At 36.3% G+C, this 22,873-nt stretch overlaps 2 protein-coding genes and 2 pseudogenes across 3 annotated transcripts; 2 read left to right on the top strand and 2 right to left on the bottom strand.

Moving 5' to 3' along the window:
- The first annotated feature begins 3,986 nt into the window (after nt 1–3,986).
- On the top strand, nt 3,987–6,550 carry LOC125217743 (Tetratricopeptide repeat (TPR)-like superfamily protein). Of its 2 annotated transcripts, none has more exons than XM_048119266.2 (2): nt 3,987–4,761; nt 5,770–6,550. In XM_048119266.2, exons 1-2 carry the CDS (start codon nt 4,667–4,669, stop codon nt 6,269–6,271), a joined length of 597 nt encoding a protein of 198 aa, XP_047975223.1. In that variant the 5' UTR covers nt 3,987–4,666; the 3' UTR covers nt 6,272–6,550. The 2 variants fall into 2 exon arrangements, with proteins under 2 accessions (XP_047975223.1, XP_088919109.1); XM_089062983.1 differs by lacking the exon at nt 3,987–4,761 and adding an exon at nt 4,768–5,683.
- Nucleotides 6,551–8,706: 2,156 nt separating this feature from the next.
- LOC125219452 (adenylate isopentenyltransferase 3, chloroplastic pseudogene) lies at nt 8,707–10,011 on the bottom strand (annotated as a pseudogene).
- Nucleotides 10,012–13,700: 3,689 nt separating this feature from the next.
- LOC125220783 (uncharacterized) lies at nt 13,701–15,858 on the bottom strand (annotated as a pseudogene).
- Nucleotides 15,859–19,606: 3,748 nt separating this feature from the next.
- LOC125217958 (uncharacterized) lies at nt 19,607–22,378 on the top strand. Its single transcript, XM_048119539.2, has 7 exons — nt 19,607–19,796; nt 19,933–20,003; nt 20,331–20,439; nt 20,582–20,664; nt 21,340–21,498; nt 21,635–21,736; nt 21,997–22,378. Exons 1-7 carry the CDS (start codon nt 19,730–19,732, stop codon nt 22,147–22,149), a joined length of 744 nt encoding a protein of 247 aa, XP_047975496.1. The 5' UTR covers nt 19,607–19,729; the 3' UTR covers nt 22,150–22,378.
- The last annotated feature ends 495 nt before the right edge of the window (nt 22,379–22,873 follow it).

Below are 22,873 nucleotides of genomic sequence, written 5' to 3'. Positions count from 1 at the left end.
TTCTTTTTTTAGGAGTATGCAATTATTTGTTTCTCCCAGTAATTTATCTTTCTTAATTAAAAAGATGATTTCCTTTTTCCTATTTCTTTTACTAATAGATTATAATATTAGGTGTTTGCAATTATATATTATTACTTGGTGTTTTATGAGAAAATCCAGTGATGGTGAAGAGGATGTTATTTGCCAAAAATATATGATGTGCTGTGCATTTATTTTAAGTGAAAAAAAAGAGTAAATTGTTAGGAAAATAATAAATTTGAATAAATTCTGATTCACCCCGTATTTTTAAAAACCATCCAACAAAATTACTAGTATGATTTTTAATTTTCTCATGATATTCAAACATGATTTTTATCATTTTCAAACGCGTTAGATAATAACACGACAACGTCATCAATTTGAAACATGTATGCGTTAAATCAATAGCATATTACGAGTTGGAATAAAAAACTTAACATTTATAATTTTCGTAATTGATTTTTGTAAGTTGAACGAACAAGAGTTTGTTTGATATCTGTGGCTTCTCCTACAATTTTCCAATTTAAAATTGAATATTCATAAAAACAAGAAGCGTGCATGACAACGATTTAATGTTTTAATAAATAAAAAATGTTAGATTGTAAGGAATAATATATTATACCTTGAATAAAAATATTATGGAGCTCTTTAACGTATTAATATTATGGTATTAGGTGAAGTTACTACCTAAAGTGGAGTAATAAATTATGGACAGCTTAAGGCGTAAGATATTTAAAAAAGTTGAAACGGATTTGAAATTATAAAATAAAGTGAGACAATATTGAATAAAGTGAAACGTGACTTGTGCAGTTGTGTTAAATTAAAAGCATATTTTTTGATCGATTTTGATCCGTATTTAATGCACGAAAATTATACATCGACATGAAAAATACACATTATATAATAATCGCATACGACTTACGAGTGATATGAATGTGATACACGTAATCTACGACTAAAATGTAAATATCGTTGACATATTTGCCATAGCTTTTTATATTTATATTGTTACAAAGTTTGGTCAATTTTATAAACAATTAAATATATTATCATTTTGAATTTGAGTAAAATTGTGTATGATGCAGCAGATAAAAAGTTGTGAAGATAATATCTGATTTTTTATCTGTCGGTCTTTTAATACATCTAGTTGGTCATGTCTGTAATTTTAAATTATGAATGATGTAGCGGATAAAAAATTGTGAAGATAGAATCTAACTTTTTATCTGTCATCGTTTAATACACCTGGTTGGTCATATCTGCAAATTTTACATATGTACCTAGCATGTTGAAAATTTTCTTAATACAAATATATGAGTTATTATATAATAGGTCATCTTTAAAAGTTGTGAGATCAACGAAAATCTATACCAAACTTGGTGATTTCTCGACAATTTTCTTCTAATAATAAATATACTAGTTAAATTTATTATTTTTGTTTTTCTTTGAATTCGATGGGAAAGGAAACAATACATATTGATTCCTTATGTAATTATTAAATTTGATTATGTTATTCTTGATTTATGGAAAGGGTTAAAAGGTAAAATTAATGTGAATACATCATATGGTGTGCTACATATAATAAATTTTTATAAAGTTTCTGTTTATCTAACGTGGTCCCATAATTATCATGGAAGTTGGATTTCCCATAGTAAGTAATATTTTAAATTGTTGAAAGTGTGTTTATCAATAAAAAGGTTAAAAGGGGTTGATCGTTTTTATTTAATTTTTCCTAAGTAGGTTTATAGGAATGTGAGCAACTGGGTTGGTGAATTCTTTTTCAAATTTTCATTCAACTCAATAAGGTATGACTGAACTCAAATACTGTTTTATTCACCACGCTTTGAATCTTGATTTTTTTCAATTTAAAATAAGATACTCCATTGATGTCCAAAATCAATTTTGGAAATAGATACTAGTACAAAATAGAGTTTATTTATTTTTAAAAAAATAAGAGTACGATTTATTGTATAGATGTAAAAACACATTAATTGATTTATACCAATATTTAATTTTAAATTTAAAAAACATACTAATACTCCAGATACTACTTTGCTAGCGCCAAAAAATAATTGGCGCTTTCCTTCTAAATTGCAAAATCTTAACCGAATCTTTCCCGCAATAACAAATAGTGGTGAGCACTGATGTATTTGCACATGTGCGAGCATTGCATATGCTCATCATTTTTCACTCAGTAATGAGTATTTACGAGTGTCATACACGAAAAATTATATTAAAATAAAAAAAAATGAAATTATAATTCTCTACTTAAATAAGGAATGATTTCCTTTAAACTTTATTTCTCTCAACTTCATGTATCTAATGATGGCCAAACTTGTTCGAAATCAACACTTTTATTTATAAGAACAATTTAGGTGTATGATTTTTATGAAGTGTTTGCATTAAAATAATTATACTATGCTCTGAGGCGTAGACGAGCGCAATAAATGAGCTTCAACTTCAAAATGTTTATTGCTGAGAAAGAAATGGTCCATTGCATCTAGGGCTGGACCAACAATCAAAATATTTAATGATTTTATATGTTCAATGTAATTAATTTATAGGAGTATTAATATATTCACACGTTGATAATGGAATATTTTATGGTATCTTTTTTCAAAGATTTCAATGGATTTTCCCTCCACTTGTTCATTGTCGTAGCTTAATAATTTTGATTTATTTTTGTTTAATGTTAATAGGGTGGCTGCTGCCTAATAGTCATAACTCTTTTAGGTAAATCCACTATTAACAACCAAGAAAACTTGGTAATTAAATATAGTTTAATTTATTTACCAATACCGTAAGCGAAGAATTATTTGGCGGTCAAAATTGGTTAGTACTATAAAAAGAGATGGGAGTTTTCTTCAAACCAACTAGGTAATTAATTAAATAATAATATTCATGGGCTCCCACACAAATTCACAATATGAAAAAAAAATAATACTAGTACTATAATGTGCAATTTTTTGAACTCATGAAGGCGGCCTAAAATTGCATGCTTGACGCTTTTGATACAAAGTGGCTAATTTGGTGTTTATTTGAACTTTTTAAATTTTTGATTATTTTAGTAAACGTAATACGTATGTACCATTACGCATTGCAGATATAGATGTGATCAATTGTTAATTTTCTTAAGTTGCTAAATTGCTAACTCATCAACACAGTTCATTAAAAATGTCAACATGCTGACGTTAAAATGTCAACACATAATTTTGTTGAACTTCAATATAATGTGTTGATATTATGTGTGACATTTTGATGTCACCGTGTTGATATTTTTAATACACTATATTGATGAGTTAACAAAGTTAGCAATTTAAATAGTTAGCAATATAACGCACCCCCACCATTACATCCACGTAATTAGTGAAATATACAATTTTAATATAAAATTGGTAAAATAAAAGGGAGATGGAATATTATTGAATTATTTTTATGGGCGTATATCTAAAAAAACAATAAGAAAATCGTAAAGCTTGGATTTGTTCTCAATTATCTACGATAAAACATTCACATCCTACCACCAAACGATGCCGTTTTTTTATGAATAGATAACATTGTCTAATTCACCACCGGTCGTAATGTGTATGTATGATTTTTCGGCTTGCAAATCAGATACAATGCCTTCCAAATCACATTACAATTTCACTGGATAAAACGAAATAATTGATAACAAATCCAAACTTCATAATTTTTCTGGTTACCTGACAAATCAGAATTTCACCAAACTTTAAAAATTTTTTTTTTCCAATTTATCCTATTATTAATGAGAAATGAGAGAAAAAAAAACTTATCCCAAATAAATAAAAACTAATTTTGATAAAAGTTAATTATATTACTACTAGTAGTATTTTTGGTGAACATTTTTTTATTCGTAAGCAAACCATACGATATGGGCTTTTTTCGAATTCTTTTTGCGGCCCAAAAATAATTTAAAACACCATTTACTTTCCAACTCAAAATGTCATCAAATCCAGCTTCTCTATTTAGCAAAATGCCGCTAGCGACGGCGTTTGAGAGAAGAGATTGAGTTACCGCGAAAATGAGGCGTTGATCGATGCGAAATTGTGTAAATTGCTCATGGTGGCGAAGAGTTGCTATTGCTGATAAAATTGTGTAAATTGCTCATGGTGGCGGAGAATGGAGGTGTTAGTAGTGCTGATGAATTTGTCGAAATTCGGTTCCCTAATGATAATTTAGCGAGATTAGTGTCTTCGCAGTCAGAGTAATTTAGGTTTCAATCAGGCGTATTGAATTGGTTTCTTGTATCAAGGAGTTTGGTGATTCTGTCAATTTAGGTGTTTTAGGCGGATCCAAAATTTTCCAACACTGATGATTCTAGGCAAGTTTTCTGCGGATTTTAGGTATTCTAATGGATTCACGAGTGTCTTTACAAGGAATTTGGCAATGTTGAGGGAAGCGTATAAGGGTTAGGATCTGGTTGGGAATGAATCATGATCTTCTCTGTTTGTGAGAAATGAGAATTAGTGAGATTAAGGATAAATTTGTTGAAATGTTGGAGGGGTTGGTGGGAGAGGACTGATGAAATGAGAATGTGAAGTATTTGGAAGGATATGGAACATGTAGTAATAAGGAGTTATGAAGTCGTACAAATGATCTGAGTTGGGAAATCTACTAGAACAGACTGTTGATGTTGAATAAAGAAACACCATGGTGTTTGAACATAGTTGGTGGAAAAGTATATTTTCTGCCTCTCTCTTGTGCATCTTCATTGTTTGATCGACGGTATGTGTAAACCATGTGTGCATGCTTGTATGATTGTATCAGTTGCTTCTATGAACATGAAAACATATGCAATTTCTTTAGATTAGGAAAAATTGATATGCCTGACTTATCTTTGCCTATAGTGAGTAGACATGAATTTGATATTATAGAGCACATTGTTAGAGAATTTGAAAAGCTTTATGAATACTCTCTCTCCATTTGTTGGTTGAGAATTTGCTACTAGTGCCAAATGTTGAATATTGTATTATTATGAATGGTTGATGTGTAAATAGTTCGACCTTACCTGATATTTAGATGTGTAAATAGCCCCCTTATGGGACTTGAGATTAGGAAAGGTTGATGTGCTTGACTTACCTTGCCTATAGTGGCTAGACATGAATTTGATATTTTTAGAACACATTGTTAGAGAATTTGAAAAGCTTTATGAATACTCTCCCTTGCTTGGCTGGTTAAGAATTTTTGTTGCTATTGGTGCCAAAGGCTGAATAAGGTACTGTGAATGGTTGGATGTGTAAATAGTTCGACCGTGGTTTGCTGATGTTGTTGTTCTTTTATGTATCATCTGCATACTATTGTACATTTTTTTCTAGGAAAATCTAGAAAATTATTCATTTTAGGCTAGCTTGTTCATGTTGTGAATTGGGATTTGTTCTTTATTGATCAACACTTGCTAAAAGTAGGTATTAGGTAGTTGTGGGTCTTGATTACCATGTGAAGTATTTATCCCCTTACTTCCAATCTTTCTTTTGAAAATATTTTAGGAGACATGCAGTTTTTGTTATAGATTCCATTTTTATAAAGAAACTTACCTCTGCCAAACTAAGGAATGCAAAATGAATGCTACAATTCATTAAAGATGGTTTCATGTTGTTGTTTCATTGTAGATACTCTCTACCTAAAAAAACACCTAAATCAAGAACATGTAAAACTTGTGACTGATAGTTATATATAAATCTGTGCAAAGATGATTTGGTGTACTAACTTCCTCCACTGTTTCCGCATCTGCAGATATACCAAGACACCCGGCCACATGGATCGATCCATCGCCCTCCACTCGCTCGCCGCTCTGCTGCTTCTAGTGCTGTCCCCGAAGGCCGAGTGCCAGTGGCTTCACCACCATCCACTGCCACCCTCTCATCGACCTCCACTCTGCGCTGAACAGTTTGCATTAGCAAACCGCGCGTGTTCAGGGCTGCCCTACACACCACTCCCTCCACCAGCCCCTCCTGCCCCACCAGCACCCATCCCCACGGAGGGAGGTCACCCCCTCCACCGCCATGGCGGCCACCACCACCACGGGGGGCACCACCACAGGCACCACATGCACAAAGAAACAAGCGCGGAAGCGGATTGCTGTAGGTGGTTGAAACAAGTCGACAACATCTGCATTTGCAGCCTGTTGGTTCACTTGCCACAGTTCCTCGCCCGGCCCGCCCATAATTACACGGTATACGTGGACGAGTCTTGCGAGATAACGTTCAGCTGCCCGTCGAGGTGCGTACCGTTCTGATTATTACCACAATCTTAACAGAGGAAGTTAAGTCTATAGTAGTAAGTTTGTCATATGTATTATGTATCGATTTCAAATTAGAAATTGTGTAACATTTTATTGCCATATTGCCATATTAATCAAAATCCACTACTATCAAAGTCACTGTTGGTAGAAGCTATTTCAAGTGTAGTGTGTGATTAGTCAATTTTTATGGGGCCAATTAAAGAAAATGTGGATTCTGTGTGAAAAAGACTAGCAAAGAGAGTGATTGATTTAGGCAGGGTGTCTTTGTTCCAAGCTTATCTCTTGTATTTGCATATTGCTCAAGAATATATAGCTCTTGAAGCTTCAAGTACAGACAAATTATGGGACCCTATCATTTATATCATTTACTTTAATTTTGGTAGTAATAATTAGTGGGTCTTTGTAAACCTGTAATGCTCCATCAGTCCCACTTAAAGTAACTCATTTTTCTTTTTGGGACGTTTCACTTAAGTGGTATATTTTCTAAAATAGAAACATCATCATCTATATTTTATTCTCTTTCCATTTAACTTACAAACCAACACTATGTAACTTTCATACCGAAAAGGAAACGTTTTACTACTTTTAAGTGGTATGCAGTAGAGAGTATATTTCATTGTGTGAAGTATCTGTAGTTATAACTGTGTAGTAGAAGGGAGGAAAGAATGGTCATTTTTTTCATTTTGGTCACTCCACATAAATTAGTTTCTTTTCAATTTTTAGTACGTTTTCTCTTTAATGAATCTTGTACTAGTATTTTTCACTAACATTATTTTTAAAAAAAATTACAAAGTTCGGTTAGTCTCATAGCATTTGAAAACTGAATATCAAATCACGAATTTTCAATTTTGTTCAATTGTACCTTTTATATACATAACGACGTATTTTGATGATGATTGAAACGACGTTATTTCATTTAAACAAGTGCTATATATTTTCTTTTCTATACAAGTACTAGTACGGAATAGTAATTTTGTAATAGCTATTATCTCTTCTTTCTATATTTACTAATTTTACAGTATTAAAACTTGTATCAGTGGACTGACTGACAATTTATAGTAATGGAAAGTTTTTTGGCGTGTGGCACCCATAGTTTGCATGAAATACCTAATGATCACCACGAGAAAATGCATATTTGATGACCCATTTTAGCATCCAAATTATGAGCCATTTAATTTGTCTCTTTACAAAACCGTCCCTGTCCGTACGGTATGTAAGAAAACAGAATCCAAGTTATAATTAACTTTTGCAATATTCGTTATTCAAATTCACGTTGATGTGATTGCATTTGTATTCCATTCCATTTCGAGAAAGCCAACAACGTGACCCCATTTCATTGGGAGTCAAAACAACTTGCATCCTCAAAAAGAAAAAATTCACAAATTAACTTGAGAATTTACAATGGAAATAACCATTTTCAGAATTACAATATTATGGCAATTTTAAAAAACTCTCTTAAATATCATTAAATTTGAATTTACTCTTACATATCCCAAGAAAAAAAAATTAGATGAAATTGTATCTGATATGGAAGTCGAAAATTATAAGTACATATCATTGCTAGTAAGTTAAACGATGTTGTTTATTTGTAAATAATCAGGTGTCATTTGGCTAAAAAAAATAAACAATTTATTATAAATATACAGCCATATTTTTTGCTGTAGAATAATTGAAAATAAATTGAAATGTCATGAATTTTCCGGTTGATATTTACAATTGCAGAACAAACACAAATTTAATTAACATTCAACAATATTCACATATATTAAAAGAATAAATTTAATATTATTGTAGGAAATTTAAATCATACCCATACACATACACTGATGTTATGATTTGAGTGTTCGGATTTATTTTTTTAATAGCAAATTGGGCAAAAAATGGTCAATCTTGCAATTTTTGAAAATAATCAATTACTCCCTCCGTCCGTGAATAGGAGTCCCGTTTTTCCATTTTAGTCCGTCCGTGAATAAGAGTCCCGGTTCACTTTTACCATAAATGGTAATAAGGTCCCACCTTCCACTAACTCACTCCACTCACATTTCATTTAAAACTAATATATACAAGTGGGACCCATATTCCACTAACTATTTTCCATCTACTTTTCTTAACATTTCTTAAAACCCGTGCCATTGAGAAATGGGACTCCTAATGGTGGACGGAGGGAGTATATAATTTTGTCTCGTGTCCGAAAATATAGCATTTTTTTTTGTTCTCATGTAAGTCTATTTCTGGGCTCTCCAGTAGAAAAGTTGTCCAAAAATAGACTATAATAGACATGTAGGACGTCGAATTTTGGTGGCTATAATAAGACACTTGAAAATTTAACCCAGTGGATTGTTTTTACAATAATTGATCATGTTATTTATTGCATTTACCAACATTAAATAGAGTTATTTTATGTAAATAAATTTTAAAAAAGTTCCAAATAAAATAATTAATGTAGAAATTACTTTTATTAATTTGATAATTTCGGTAGGCAGAAATACAGGGGGTAATTGAGTAATTCTCATTATTGCAGATATACGGGTAAGTATATAATGCCGGGACAAAATTGTAAATATTCCCAAAACTGTCACCAGAAAATTCATAACCGCATTTGCCGCCCAATTAAGACGCCGTCGCTGCCATCATCGGCCGCGCGCCGCTCCTCATCGCCACCACGCCGCCGTAGACCTCCGGCTCCGAATCGTAGCAGAATCGACTCACTATCAATTCAGCCGTCTCCGCCACCACGCTATCCCACGCCGCCTGCACCTCGCCGCCGCGCTTCCTGAACACCTCCGTTGCGTCTAGGCGGTGCATCCCCCAGTCTCTGGCGTTCCTCAGCCGCCGGATCTTCTCCAGCTGCCGGCACGCGAGCCTGCTCGTGTTCATCTTAATCGCGTCGATCGCCGCCGCCAGAGCCCTAGCGCGAGCCTCCTCGCCGCCGCGCTCCGATTCGATCCGGAAATACTCGTCGAGCTCGGGCACGCCGATCGCGCGGCGGATCCCGCGCGAATAATCGGCGTTCGGCCGGAAAAAAGCCCTAATTTCATCGATCATTCCTCTCTCCACCATCCGATCGACGCGATCGGAGACGAACGAGTGGAGCACCGGCATCGCGGCGTCCACCCACAGGAAGCAGCAGTCGTAGCGCGATCGGAAGCTGGAGTCGACGAGCGCCTCCACGAACGAGTTCGATCCGCCGACGACGATCGGGAGCCGGCGGCGGCCGTGGATCGACCGCAGCGAGATCGACGCCATCGAGCGGAAATCGGCGGCGGTGAAGTCGGATTCCGGATCGGCGACGCCGAGGAGGTGGTGCGGCACGCCGCGGCGCTCCTCGTCGGTGATTTTGTTGGTGGTGATCTCGAGCCCTTGGTAGACCTGCATTTTGTCGGAATTGATGATCTCCGCGGAGAATCGAGTGGCGAGGTCGATCGAGAGGCGCGATTTCCCGGCGCCGGTGACGCCGAGCACCACCACAACCTTCTCCTTCGCCGGAGCGCGGCGGATGAGCTGAGGAATGTGTAGAGACGGCAGTATTTGTGTGGTGGATGCAGAGAATGATATTTTCATTTTTTTTAAATCAAAATAATATAATATCTCTTATTTTGAAGTGACGAAAGAGCCCTTGCTCGCACTTCAAAAATAGAACCCCCTTTACGAGGAGAAAATCGTAATTTCGTTTTGTTTGAAATTATGCGGCGGGTCGAGAATGTGTTGGGGTGTGTTTGTTTCTCTTTCTGCACAAATTTTGAATGCCAAAATGGGGCAGTATTTATGGAAGGAGGAAACCTGCATTAGGTGCCCTTTCTAATTGATCATAGTCAACTACAAGTTGATTCATACTTTTTTCATAAATGATTCTCCACCCCTGCAATTTTTTGTCTTTTTAAGATTCTGACCACGACGGGAAGCATGTACATCATACATCTTGCAGTCGTTCTCTGGTTATTCTATTTGTATATCACCTTTAATCGAAGATATTATAAATAAAAAATCAGAATGATTCGTATCAATTTGTGATAACAAAGTAGATTACTAAGTTAATGTCTTGTTTATTCGAGTTAATTGTTTGTGACATCGTGAAGTTTAATCAAATTCTAGTTTGTCTTACATCTTTATAATTTTGAATGACAAATCATAACATCTGAAATTTCTCAAATTTCCCAAAAATAACTTTGTTTTTTGAAAATCCGATGCTAAATTGATACGCGTGTGAAAAAATTGATGTTAGTGTATATTGACATAAATGTATATTAACTGACGACGTGAGCAATTAAACGACGTCGTTTAATTGCTCACGTAACTAAAAACATAAAAACTAAAATAAAACAATTTTTAGGATGAATGAGAATTTTCAAAATTCGTAATATCAGTTAAATTTTGAAAGGGTCTGAACAAGCCAGAATTTGATAAACTTCATCATTTATCAGGTATTGATAGTTTTTTTGTTGGTAAATGAATTTAAATTTAAAGACCGCGCCACAGAGGTCTCGAATCCGAGATCTTTGGCCTCAGACATTTCTTCTCTACCGCTTGGTCAACTAATACACATGTATTAACCTTTTTTTTTATTCCTCTAAAGGATGACTTTATTGAGTTCACAATTTTTGCTATAGTTTTATTGTAAGATTTGAACATATGCATAAGAAACGTGAGGTGCTGAATCTTGAGAGAAAAATGTTCAGAGAATAATTTTAATGGAAGCAGAATAATATGTTTTTTTTTTTAATTTATGTCTTTTATTTTGTCTCTTTCATAACTTGTTTTTATCTTTAATTTTTTAATGCATTTCCTCCTCTTGGTTGGGACAGGTCACTTATGAGCTTTTCAACTTAATTATTGAAAAAGATAATATATAAAATGATTTTCTTAACTTTTTATAAGAAGATAGATGGTGGATTTGTTCTTCACACCCCTTATGCTCACTTTGAAGAGCCAAATTGAAGTTATTTGACTCCACAATTATTCGAAGACTAATTAGTTTATGATTTGGAATCTTGAATTTGTGATTGTTAGTACTAATTTTGGTTGTTTATGACAGAAAGTTTTAATGGAGATAAGAAGAAAAAGAGGGAAATAAGGTAATGATCAGTAATTACTGATAATGGAATGGATCCAGGATGCTCTCAACCTTAAAGTTGACAAAAAGATTATCATTGGAGAAAAGGATGAAAAGATTATTCTGATAATGCCACAACGAATATCTAAATTACCCCTTGCTTGTAGATAACTTATTCCCATTGACAAAAACAAAAATATAGTAACAGTCACAAGGTAAAAATCCCACTCTACTCCACCACCAAGGTTTCAATCTCTAAACTATAAGAACTTTATATTTGACATGTTATATTTGATTTGTTTAGAAGAAACTCTTGTCTTACTAATTAAATAGCATTTCACTGTAGTAACTTAAATTTATAGACTTATAACACAATCTAAAGACGACCATATACATGTAGACCATGTAATTGTTCTTTACATATATATGTAATCATAGACACCGGAAGGGGCTTAAGCTCTTACCAAACTAAACATTGTCCGATTTTCGGTATTTTGTGACAAAAACGGTATTAGAGCATTGGTAACCCATACCTCTGCTCCAACAATTTTAATTTTTTCATTTTCAACCAATTTATAAATTAAATAGCAATATTAGTCTATTAAAAATCATCAAAAATGATAAGTATTAATTAAAATTCCTAGAATTTAAAATTTCTAAAAATAAAAAATCCTAAATTACTTATTCTTTAGTGATCTAAAGAATGTCGTGTCTCGGGCAAGCATCGAGCACAACTGTGACCCTCCCTCACGGCGCAGCACCCCTTCCCGACCACCCCAATGCTCTCATCACAAGGAAACATAAAATAATCATTCTCTCAAAATTTAAAACTCAAATGAATAATATATAACTTCCATTAAAATAAATTTCTACATTATACCTCCTGAACAATAGTGAGATGGAATAACAGATCACGCGTACAGTGTCCATAGGCCACTTGCATTGAACCAAAAAAGCTTTCATCTTATTAATCATTACAAATAATACTTCCATGATAATAATAATAATAATAAAGCATATATGTATAAACTAACAAGTAATAGTAAAATCCAGATGTGTCACCATCAATTATTATCAAGAGATATATCATCATGATCTAGTTAATAATTAAAACTAATAACTGTGCCATCATAATCAGCTAGAAATAGAAACAGGAATGACCCAAATATTCAAGCTAAGGCATGATAATAATTGATAGAATTTAAGAAAAAAAAATCTAGTAGGCGTGCTTTCACCACAAGCCCTTCTAGGAGTATTACATTTCCTATCAATCATATCTATGAATCAAATTCTGTTTTTCTGCATGCTTGCATCATTCACCATTATCACTTGATCATTATGCTACATCAAATTAGGCTGAGTATGATCCCACGTTTATAAATTGATTAAACCACCAATTCAAAGTCAACTACCGACATGTTCGGTTCCCGCCATTGTTCATCACTAGAGGCTATGTTTACGTTTATCTCTTGTTCGGTTGTTCTTTTCCTTAAAAACTTGGAGTCTTTACATTGTGTCTTGTGATTATCCATCTCATCCCCATCACATGGCTAATTGACTCCTAGATAAAGCATATTTTGACTTATCCCATATTATTTCTCTATGTTGTCTAACAAACCGAACACACCTACATCTATCTATGTTCTCAGTAGTTTAAATAACTGACCAACACTATCCATCACAACAAAAATGACCCGCTTTTTTTTTGGTCTGCCCAACAAAGATATTCATTTCTAAAATAAAAAACACTAGTATTATCTCTTCTTTATTCTCTCCACTCAACACACAAAATAGTACTACTGCATAAAATCTTGTCGTTTAAGAAAGTGGCTATCATTATTGGGACGGATAGAGTACTGTATTACTAAATCAAGACTAGCTACAAAAGAGATCATAGGATTAAATGGATACAGAAATGAAATATGAACCTTTTTTTAAATCAATCGATGTATGATGAACCTCCATAAATCCACGCATTAGAGAGGTGGTGTCCTATCATTAGTTAGTTGTGCACTACCTTCATATCTATCATGCTCGTGCAATTATGTGATCACTTAGATCAGAAATTCACCTTTTTCTGCATGTAAACCAAAAATAAAATGTCGATTGGAAGAACTATCACTCAAATCTTTCTAAAGATATGTAAAAGCTGCCATAAACTTTAAACCATCTCATCAAGCTCCAGAACTCAGCTAATCAGTAATGCATTAGACTCATCTATAATCAAGTCAATCTAGAATATATTAGTAGTCACACTTCTTTATGGTATGATTAGATTTTCATGATTAAACTTTCGGCTATCAGTGTGAAAAAGGCAATACTCTCGTGGCAACCTCATCTAAGTCTAATACCCCTAAAGTATGCATAGTGAGTTCAAAGCATAGCATAAACATTTGATATGATCAATTTCCATCTCATGGTGGTCCTGTTGAAGTTCCAAAGCAAATTGCAAACCGATTTCTAGATAAACATAACCAGCAATGTAGCTTTGTGCAAAGGACCACAACATGGTTACTTTACCTTTATTGTCTGCTGAGCAACAATAATGCCTGATGCTATATGGCTCTTGTTGCTCTTGCTGGCATCGAAAGATGCCATGAGTGATGAGTCACGACTATCCTGATTTCGTCAAAACAGACCAAAACTTGTCAATTAAAGGTAATCCTTGACCATATTTGATCATGGAAAGATGGTAGAAGTATCTCCCTGCCTTGATCATTTTAGGTATTTGTTCCTTTGATGATGATATTTGCAGTGCCAGAAGGGCAGCACTTTTATTCCCTCTTGTCTCTAGTGTTGAGCAACGGGCAACAGTCAGATGGACCAAGCCAAATGTAATAGAGAAGCCTTTTTGCATATATGTGTGTGTGTGTGTGTGTAATATTGAGGACCACTGTGTGAAATCTAAAAATAACTATGGTAGAAAACAAGGCAGCAAACATTTGCAAACAAGAGTCATCACATCAGCCTGGAAAAAAACATAACTTTAGCAGAAATTCAAAGTATCAACTTGGAGAAAAAAACACATCTTTAGGATTTCAATTCAATGTTGTAAGTTATGTAGAGGATAAGTTGTGGAGTAACAAATTTCATCCAGGGGTCTACAGTAGTTGACCCTTATAAACTGGAAGGAAAAGAATTAGAAAAAAAATGGTTGAATTGGATATAAAGAAGGAAAAGAAGGAACACAGTTATATTTATCACATCCAAATTACATCAAATCAAATACAAAAAATAAAAATAAAAATAAAAATGAAACAAGAACACATCATTCTTTAAATTATGAAAGGAGTGAGCTTGAGTAAGATCAATGAAGTTAGACAACAATATAGAAAAAGAAACTATGATAGTTGCACATGCCAATGCCCTCTAGGGGGAAAAACAGAAATTATGAGGAGTAATTTAGACAGCAGCAAGGAGACACTTGGATCTCAGCACACGTCCCCCACCCGAACCCCCAAAGAAGACCGCAAGCGCAAAAGTTACTGAATGTTTGTTGATAACACCACTGGTTTCCATTGACAGGAAGGTAGTGTGAGTAGAAATCATGCACGAACATGAAGAGCTTATTGTTTCATGTTTTGGATATATTTTCTACATTACCCCTTCTCGAAGGATCCAATTCTTGTAATGCATCTAGCCAATCTGATATCCTCAGTTTGGGAATCTGAAAGAAAGAACAAGATAATCAGATACAAAGCCTTGTAGACTGAAAGGTCAACGCTACCCAAGTTCGGACAAAAGATCAATCCATGCAGCCTATGTTTTTTTTGGCAGTCAAGAATAACATTGAATCATAAGATGCATTACATAACTATGCATACAGGATCAGTAGCATACGATTTCTCTCTCTCGATCTTTTCCTATTGACTTTGGAAGTATCTTTGGATGCAGAATCACATGAATGTAATAAGTTATAAAAGCATGACTAAACTCTTCATTCAACTTCTCTTCCTGCTGGGATAACTGCATTTCAGTTTTAGGAAGCACAATTTGGCAGGAAAAGTCTTAACTTTGTTTTACAGACAAACAGCTACAGATAAGGACCTGTGCACTAAGTTGTTACAAGTGAGGAGACAAAATCTCCACCACTATGCAGCCTGTATGACTAAGTTGTTTCAGTTTTAAGTATCACAGCCCGTATCATTTGCTACCAGAATCATTAAACATACATACAATGCAATATACGAATGACAAGAAGTTTAAATCGGACTTTTCTCTTGAAATTTTAATTCTGCACAGGATCAATTCTATCTGTATCCATCATGCAGAATGGTTCTTTACCAATTGAGAAGGGTTTGGTAATCCCCCCAAAGTAGGAAAATGTGGTAAAACAGCATACAATGTTTGTTTCTGAATTTCAGTGTGCCCTGTCTCTGAAACAAACCAAACATAGTTTTGTCACTTCCTACTGCCACGATATAGTGCTGGTCGTAGTCTAAGTCACTAAGCAAACCGGATACATTACTTGCTATCCAATCCATTATCAATGGCAAAAACTGCAATAACTATTGTGATTTTGTTCTTTCATTGCCACAATAGTAACTTGTTAACTGAAAATGTCATGAATCTCCAAGAAACTAAATCAGAATCAGACTCTAGGTCGTTTGAATAACTGCATAGATCAATGGTCACACAAAAGGATAGCATTAGATAGTGACACAAACAGTAAAATCTTACCAAAGTTTAACCTATTGAATGCTAAGAGAAAATCTGTATCGATTGAGTATATCCTTAAGCGATGATGAAGATCACAACATTGAATCAATAGACCGCGAAACTACTGATGAATGAAAGTACCAAAGAGATTCATCGATTCAATGGAGAATTCATATTCACCAGAAAACGCAAGTCGCTATAAATCATGATCGCGTTCATTCACATTCACCAGAAAACGCGCCTGATTCATCACTCCAATGACCTATATACAAAATTTCTACGACAATTCTCCCTCTCTCCATGTAGCTTTCGGAAAAGAATGGGACAAAATTGCATAAACACATCATAGATTTGCATATAATTGAAAAAAAAATCACTAAAAAGGAAAAAACCGATACACGCACAATTGCACAAATAAGATCAAACGTCCGAGTGAGAGGAAAGTACATGGAAAAGTAGCATTGATGTTTCGAAAATGAGAAACGAATCCTTAGGGTGTCCACTATACATGGCCGGGCCAAGCCACAAAGTGTGGCCAGACCACAAAATCGTGGCCGGGCCACCAATGCCCATGTTTCCCACTATAGTGGACATGGCCAAGCCACCAAAAATTTTATTTTATCCATTTTATGTATATTTTAATTCTACTACAATTAAAATTGTTAGACTACAATAATTAAATAAAATGCATAATTTAATGAAAATTAAATCGAAAACCAAATCTTCGTTGTATTATAGAACGGGGTAAAATTATACAACGAAAATTGTTTAGGAACACGCAAACAAAAACATAAAAAAACACCGCCATCGCCGACTACTCGGTCTCATCATCAGAATCCGCCACTTCATCTTCACCCGTTGCATCGTCACCGCCAACGTCATCATCGTCACCACCACCGCCACCGCTCTGAGGTCCCGTCGCCGCCGCCGCCGTGTCCTCCCACCCCAACAACGACCTCAGCCTCACTATGAGGTCGTAGTACATCACCTTGGTAGTCGGGTCGGTCGACTTCTCATACAAGGCCAGAGTGTCCTTGAGTTCCTTTATCATCTGCACAGCTAGGGTGTTTTGCAACGCCGCTCGGGCCGATCCGGGAGGGGGTGCAGACGGGCCCGCAGCAGAGTGTTGGGAGGCAGCGGCGGAGGCGGATCTAGCGGCTCGGATGGCGGACTGTTGACCCAGGGGCCGTGGACGCCGGGATAGTGACGGGGGGGGGGGCCTCCATGACCTCGTCGTTGAGGTCGAAGGTCCTTGAACCGCTGCTACTACTGCTATAGTTGCCGCCCCTGCCCCGTCTTGTACGGCTAGGCCCGGAATCAGACGCGTTCTCGCAGATGGCTCGGAATTTTGGGGAGTCCCGCAGAACGAGGAATTCTGCCCAATAGGTAAACTTCTTGCCTACTTGCACATTGAACAACTGCAGCGACATGGATTTGACGTCGGCTTCGCTGCGGCCACTCTCAGCAGTGCGCAGTTGGTTCTCGTATATACCAATGAACTTCCGAAGAGCTGTAGTGATCCTGCCGAACTTCTTCCGAATCTGATCGGGTGTACGGTCGACACTCCCCGACGGTTTGAATTCATTGTACACCACCAAGACTTTCCGCCAGAAGCATAAGTCGGTCTGATCCGTGCCAACTATGGAATCTGTCGTCACCGCGTCCCATGCCCTAGCAATAGCAACGGACTCGGCGTCGGTGTACAAAAACCCTCGTCGACCACCGCCGCCGCCGCCGCCTTCCTGCCCGCCGCTGCCATCGCCGCGACCACCGCGGCCGCCGCCCTGCCCTCCGTCGCCGCCGCCGCCACCTCGCGCGGATCCTCCGCCACGCCCGCCGCCGCCGCCGCCCCTTCGCCCACCATTCCCGCCGCCACTTCGGCCGCGGCCGGCACCGCCGCTTTTTCCACCGCCTCCTCTCCCCGTCTCTACACGACCGGGCGTCGGCGTCGGGGTATCAGGCGACCCCATCAATTGTTCCCATGTGAATCTATCAGATTCATCAAGCGGAGAATGACTGCTCTGAAATGGGGAGGCTTGAAATTGAGACGGGAAGTTAATTGCATCCATGTTGGGTCGATAGTCGCCCGTCCCTGATTGGGTACGACCCGCATATCTCTGCTGATAGGCCGAGGACTGCCCCCGGTTTTGGGGTGTTTGTAGCCACGGCGCCGGCGATGGCGGACTCCACATCTGGGATGGAGGAGGGGTGGACTCGATCCCCAGCGTTGGTGGGGTGGAAAGCCCCCCTGTCCCGAATCTCCATAACCGGGATCGTCTCCGCCTTGCATTTCACAAAAATTCAAATTGAAGGGAATAGGGTAAATTGTGTGTGAGAGTAGAGTAAAAATAAGATATGAATTTTAGGTATAAATAGAAAAAATTTCAAAATTAAAAAAAAAAAAAATCTGAAAAAGGGGGGAGCCGCGGCTGAGGCTCAGCCGCGGCTCGTGGCTATCACTATAGGAGGGCCGCGGCTCGCGCCCAAGCGCCGCGGCCAGGCCACGATCGTGGCGCGCCCACGTCCACCCCCCCCCCGGCCGCGGCTCTTGTATAGTGGACACTCTTACTGATTAAACTTCGGAAATTTTGTCGAGTTGAGACGAAGGTGACAATGGGATGAACTGTTTAGCTATGCTGTGCTGGATTTGACCTAAATGGACGAAAATATCCATGAGATTGATTACTCATTTAAATCATGAAAAAAATTCTCATATTGACATATTGTTATTGTATATAGGCATATTTAAGAATTTGATAATGAGTAATTAGTACTAAATAAAATAAGATAAATGAGGTTGGGGGCATATTTGCCTCCTAGTTAGTTAGGGAGAGATACAAAAATTCGTTTGGTTAGAGATTATATAGTTTCAATTGTTAATTATGGAGCCTAAAATATATATTTTCTTGTGATAGATTTTTTATATTTCTTTATGAAATATATTTTTTAGTTTGACAAGAATTAGGGCTCTCTACTGTGCTTATAAACATGGTGCTTCCTTATTGTAAAATCATTCTGAAATTATAAAGTGAAATCTCTGGTTTGGTATCGCTCCCAAATGTAGACACACATCGTATCGATCTGGATAAACAATTCGTTGTGTTAATTCTCCTTTAAATTCGTGATTGCATGTGATTATTTCTCAACATCAATTTTTGAGATAATAATTTTTATATAACCTTATGGACTTTTGTATACTCATTCATCTAAAATATAAAAAAAATTGAGAATGTTATATGAATATAAAAATATGTTTTTCACTTGTATATGCCATTGGTGCTAGAAATGAGCTAGATAAGCCATATTAATTCTATTCAATGAACAAAATGATGTATAATTTCATTCGTTTATTTCTTTTAGTTTTTTGTTTGTATAAGCTCGATTTAAATGCACACGATCTACAAAATGATGCGTCAAATCGAAATATAAATTTTCAAATTAATGAGAAATCACGACTAAATACTAAACAAATAAAATGTAGAGACTAATTTAGATTGTTTGACCTTCTAAAAATTGAAAGGAAAATAGAATAGTGACGTCGAATATAATTAAATGAAAAAAGTAGTAGTAGTAATAATGATAAGTATATAAAGAATATTCCGAATCTACTGCGTCCACGCTTAAGACCGTGTTTGGCACTCGCCTTCAAATCCTCAAACTTCTGCAAAATTTCACCTGCATTGATACAATCTCTCTTCCAACAAATCTAAGCATTCCCTCCAGCAAAAGATCGAAAATCAATCATGGCGACCCCTCAAATTTTGCAGACGGAGCAGGATCTTCTTATGTACTCCTCCCTCTTTCCCAAAGGTTCGATTTTTGCCCTTTTAATTTATTTTATTGAATCGATCTTGAGTGATTTAATCTGATTCGTGTTTCAATTATATCCTTTTTTTTCACTTGCAATTTTTAGTCAATTTTAATTTTGTGTTGAATATGGCTGCAGATGAAAAGGTGAGACCTCGAGGAGTGGAAATCGAGAAGAAGATTGAGTATCTTGAGAGCTTAGCCGGAAATGTAGGTTTTCTGATTCTGTTTTGCTTTTTAGTATTATTCATTTTTGGATATGTTGGAATCAACTGCAATTTGTGCATCCTTTATGGTAATTCATTGAAAATGGATAATTAGGTTTTTGAAGCTACAGCTTGAGTTGTGATATTGAAATTTAATGAAAAGCATTGAGCTTTATTAATTCATAATGAAGCTGTGTTTCACAAATGAAAGGAAACTATTTGAAGGGAAATATCATTGTGAATATGGCAACTCTCACTTGATGATAATTGTTCAAATCGATTTCCAAGTTTGCACGAACTAGTCGATGAGAAGCTACTTTATGGTTTGAAGGTTAGGAACCGGAGATCTCGCAGATGGTTAAATGATCGCTTGCTGATGGAGCTCGTTCCCCGCTTGAATGCAGAGGAAATCAAAGGATTGTTTGCTCCTCCACCATGGGGTGAGTTTATTGTGAGAATGCAATAATGGTTTGAGAATTGAGTTCGTCACATGAAATGTATGTCGAGAGGCTACTCTAGGCCATCTTGGATGACTACGTATATGACTTATTGACTTTGATGTATTGCAAATTTGTTGTTCAGGTGAGGAAGTGCGTTCTTCGACATTTAGCATGACAAATGCAGGGGAGTGGGATGGCTTCAGAAACATAGACATGGATAAGGAGGTTCTTTCATGTTCTTTACATGTTAATCAGGCGTATCTTTTATTATATCTCAAGAATGGATTGAATTTCGATATCAGTAGCTCGGTGCTCTACATAGAAATAAACTGAAACCATAGATTATCTACATGCTTGTCAGATTGTAAATGAAGTATCGATTAGCCTTGTTTTTACTGTGTATCACTTGGCTTAATAACTTTGAGTTGAGTACCTTGAGTTTGAACTCACTTACCGATTAATGAATCAGAGAGTGGAGTATTATTTATTAATGTATTGTGACAAAAAATTCAAACTAGTCTTCTAGTCATCATGATAGAGATATGCTAGTCATGATTTATATTTAGAATTTTAGATACCTAAAAAGTAACAACTATGTGTACAAATTCTTCCTTGCTCTGCAATGTTTTCTTCTAAGACGTTACTGCTAGGTATAATATCGACAGAGAAAATATTTTCCCCGTTTTTATGATCTTCTCTATGATGCATCACTTCACTTTCTCAGGAACTGTGGAAACCATGACTTGGATATCTTGTTGACCTTGAGGGGGAGAAATGGAGAGTTTTCTCTCTCCCTCTCTCTCGCTCACTTGCTCGTGTTTTTTGGGTGTTGAATGGGTGGGGTATGGTAATTTATCTGTGACACGCCTCTGGTTCATACTAGTTTTCCCCTTGTTCTAGGCATCTATCATGGAATCACTTGAAAACTCATCATCAAAGCGGAGAGATCGTCAAGATACTGACAAAGTTGCTGTACTGACTGCCTGGCACCGTGTAGATAGTAGGACTAGGGAGGCACTTCGTCGTTGCTATCTTACGGACTTGGTCAGTGGATACGAGGTAATTATTTGTTTGATGAAATGCAATGTTCTCTTCTTCTCCTCCTCTAATCGCATACCGAGGATTTTATTATTTTATGACACTAGTAATACATGCTCTTGATATTTGCCGGCAACGCTGAAATATATCATTTCAGGAATGCGTACGGTCGTTCGTCAAAGACAGTGGGAACAAAGACGTCCTAGTCCTCCATGTTCAAGATCCTTTCCACCGGCTAATACTGCACGGCGTTTGTGAGGTATTATCTTCTTTATTACTTACTCCCTCTGTCCATCTACAACCAATACTCATGTTTTTCCATTTTCGCCCGTCCACAAAAATTAGTCCCCTTTCATTTTTCAATGACATGGCCCACCATTTCTTTTCACGCGATCATTCTTTTTCTTCCTCTGCTATTTATTTACTTTCAACTATCAAACATGAGATAACGAGAGTCTCGTGTAAGACTGTCTGTGGCTCATTGGATATGTGCCTCAATCTGATTATGCTTTTCCACAGTTCTACAACCTCATCTCGACCACGGTTGCTCAGTCGAAAGGTGGGGCGCCCGCAAAGATGACCAGGATAAAGAAGAAGCAGTTGCTGTCGCCGGAACTCCCCAACATAACACTATGCAACTTCCTGAAAATGGCAAAGGAAGGGTTCTGGTGATCCTTTGGATCTGTGTAATTGTACTATAAAACCAACCTTGTACACTAATACCCTACAGTGTTTAGATTTGGAAGTATTTCCATTTAACAGTTGTAATAATTGCTCACTCACTCACCCTAGAACTAGACAGGCTTCTTGTGTGGAAATGCTCATTTCTTCACATAGATTGTGTAGAGCATTCTGGACCAGTCTGATGATTTATTTATGTTCTTCACTCTATTTCATTCAACAGTATGTATATTTATTAGGAGGTTGTTCCAGTTTATTTTATTCTTTATTGTGAAATAATGTTAAACTGCTTTATTTTTCCCGGGAATTTCTAAAGATTTGCCAAATTCTAGTTTTGCATTTGTGACTGACATGACTAGATAATTAATTTAATAATATCATTTGGCGTTCTTACTTCCTTCTTGTTTCTCTTGTTCTCACTTCTATATAATTCCTTTTTAATACTCCTGGTCCTGGTCGTCCTAACTAAGATGATATACAATTTTTGGATATGACGATTAAGAAATTGTGTTAAAAAATAATATGAAAGACGAATAAAGTAAGAAATATATAGAGAAAGAGTAAAGTAGGTGATGGTAAAATTAAGAATGATTAGATATTTTGTTTTTAGTCAAAAAAAGGAAATTACTCAACTTAGTTGAGACATTCCAAAAAAGAATACGACTCAAATTAGTTGGGATGGAGGGAGTAGTATAAATTATTTTCAACATGGAGT

The sequence above is a fragment of the Salvia hispanica genome, chromosome 1, assembly GCF_029641045.1.
Source record: "Salvia hispanica isolate PSC_SH4W2 chromosome 1, Shi_PSC_v1, whole genome shotgun sequence".
Lineage (NCBI taxonomy): Eukaryota > Viridiplantae > Streptophyta > Magnoliopsida > Lamiales > Lamiaceae > Salvia > Salvia hispanica.
The sequence above is the reverse complement of the archived record's forward strand: the minus strand, read 5'-3'. Positions and strand labels throughout refer to the sequence as shown.

Excerpts from the sequence above, each read along its gene's own strand:
- LOC125217743 (XM_048119266.2), top strand. The coding sequence starts at position 4,667 with ATGTTGAATAAAGAAACACCATGGTGTTTGAACATAGTTGGTGGAAAA. Across the intron at positions 4,762-5,769 it reads TCTTCATTGTTTGATCGACG|ATATACCAAGACACCCGGCC; the intron begins GTATGTGTAAAC and ends CCGCATCTGCAG.
- LOC125217958 (XM_048119539.2), top strand. The coding sequence starts at position 19,730 with ATGGCGACCCCTCAAATTTTGCAGACGGAGCAGGATCTTCTTATGTAC. Across the intron at positions 20,004-20,330 it reads TTGAGAGCTTAGCCGGAAAT|GTTAGGAACCGGAGATCTCG; the intron begins GTAGGTTTTCTG and ends TATGGTTTGAAG. Across the intron at positions 21,737-21,996 it reads TACTGCACGGCGTTTGTGAG|TTCTACAACCTCATCTCGAC; the intron begins GTATTATCTTCT and ends GCTTTTCCACAG.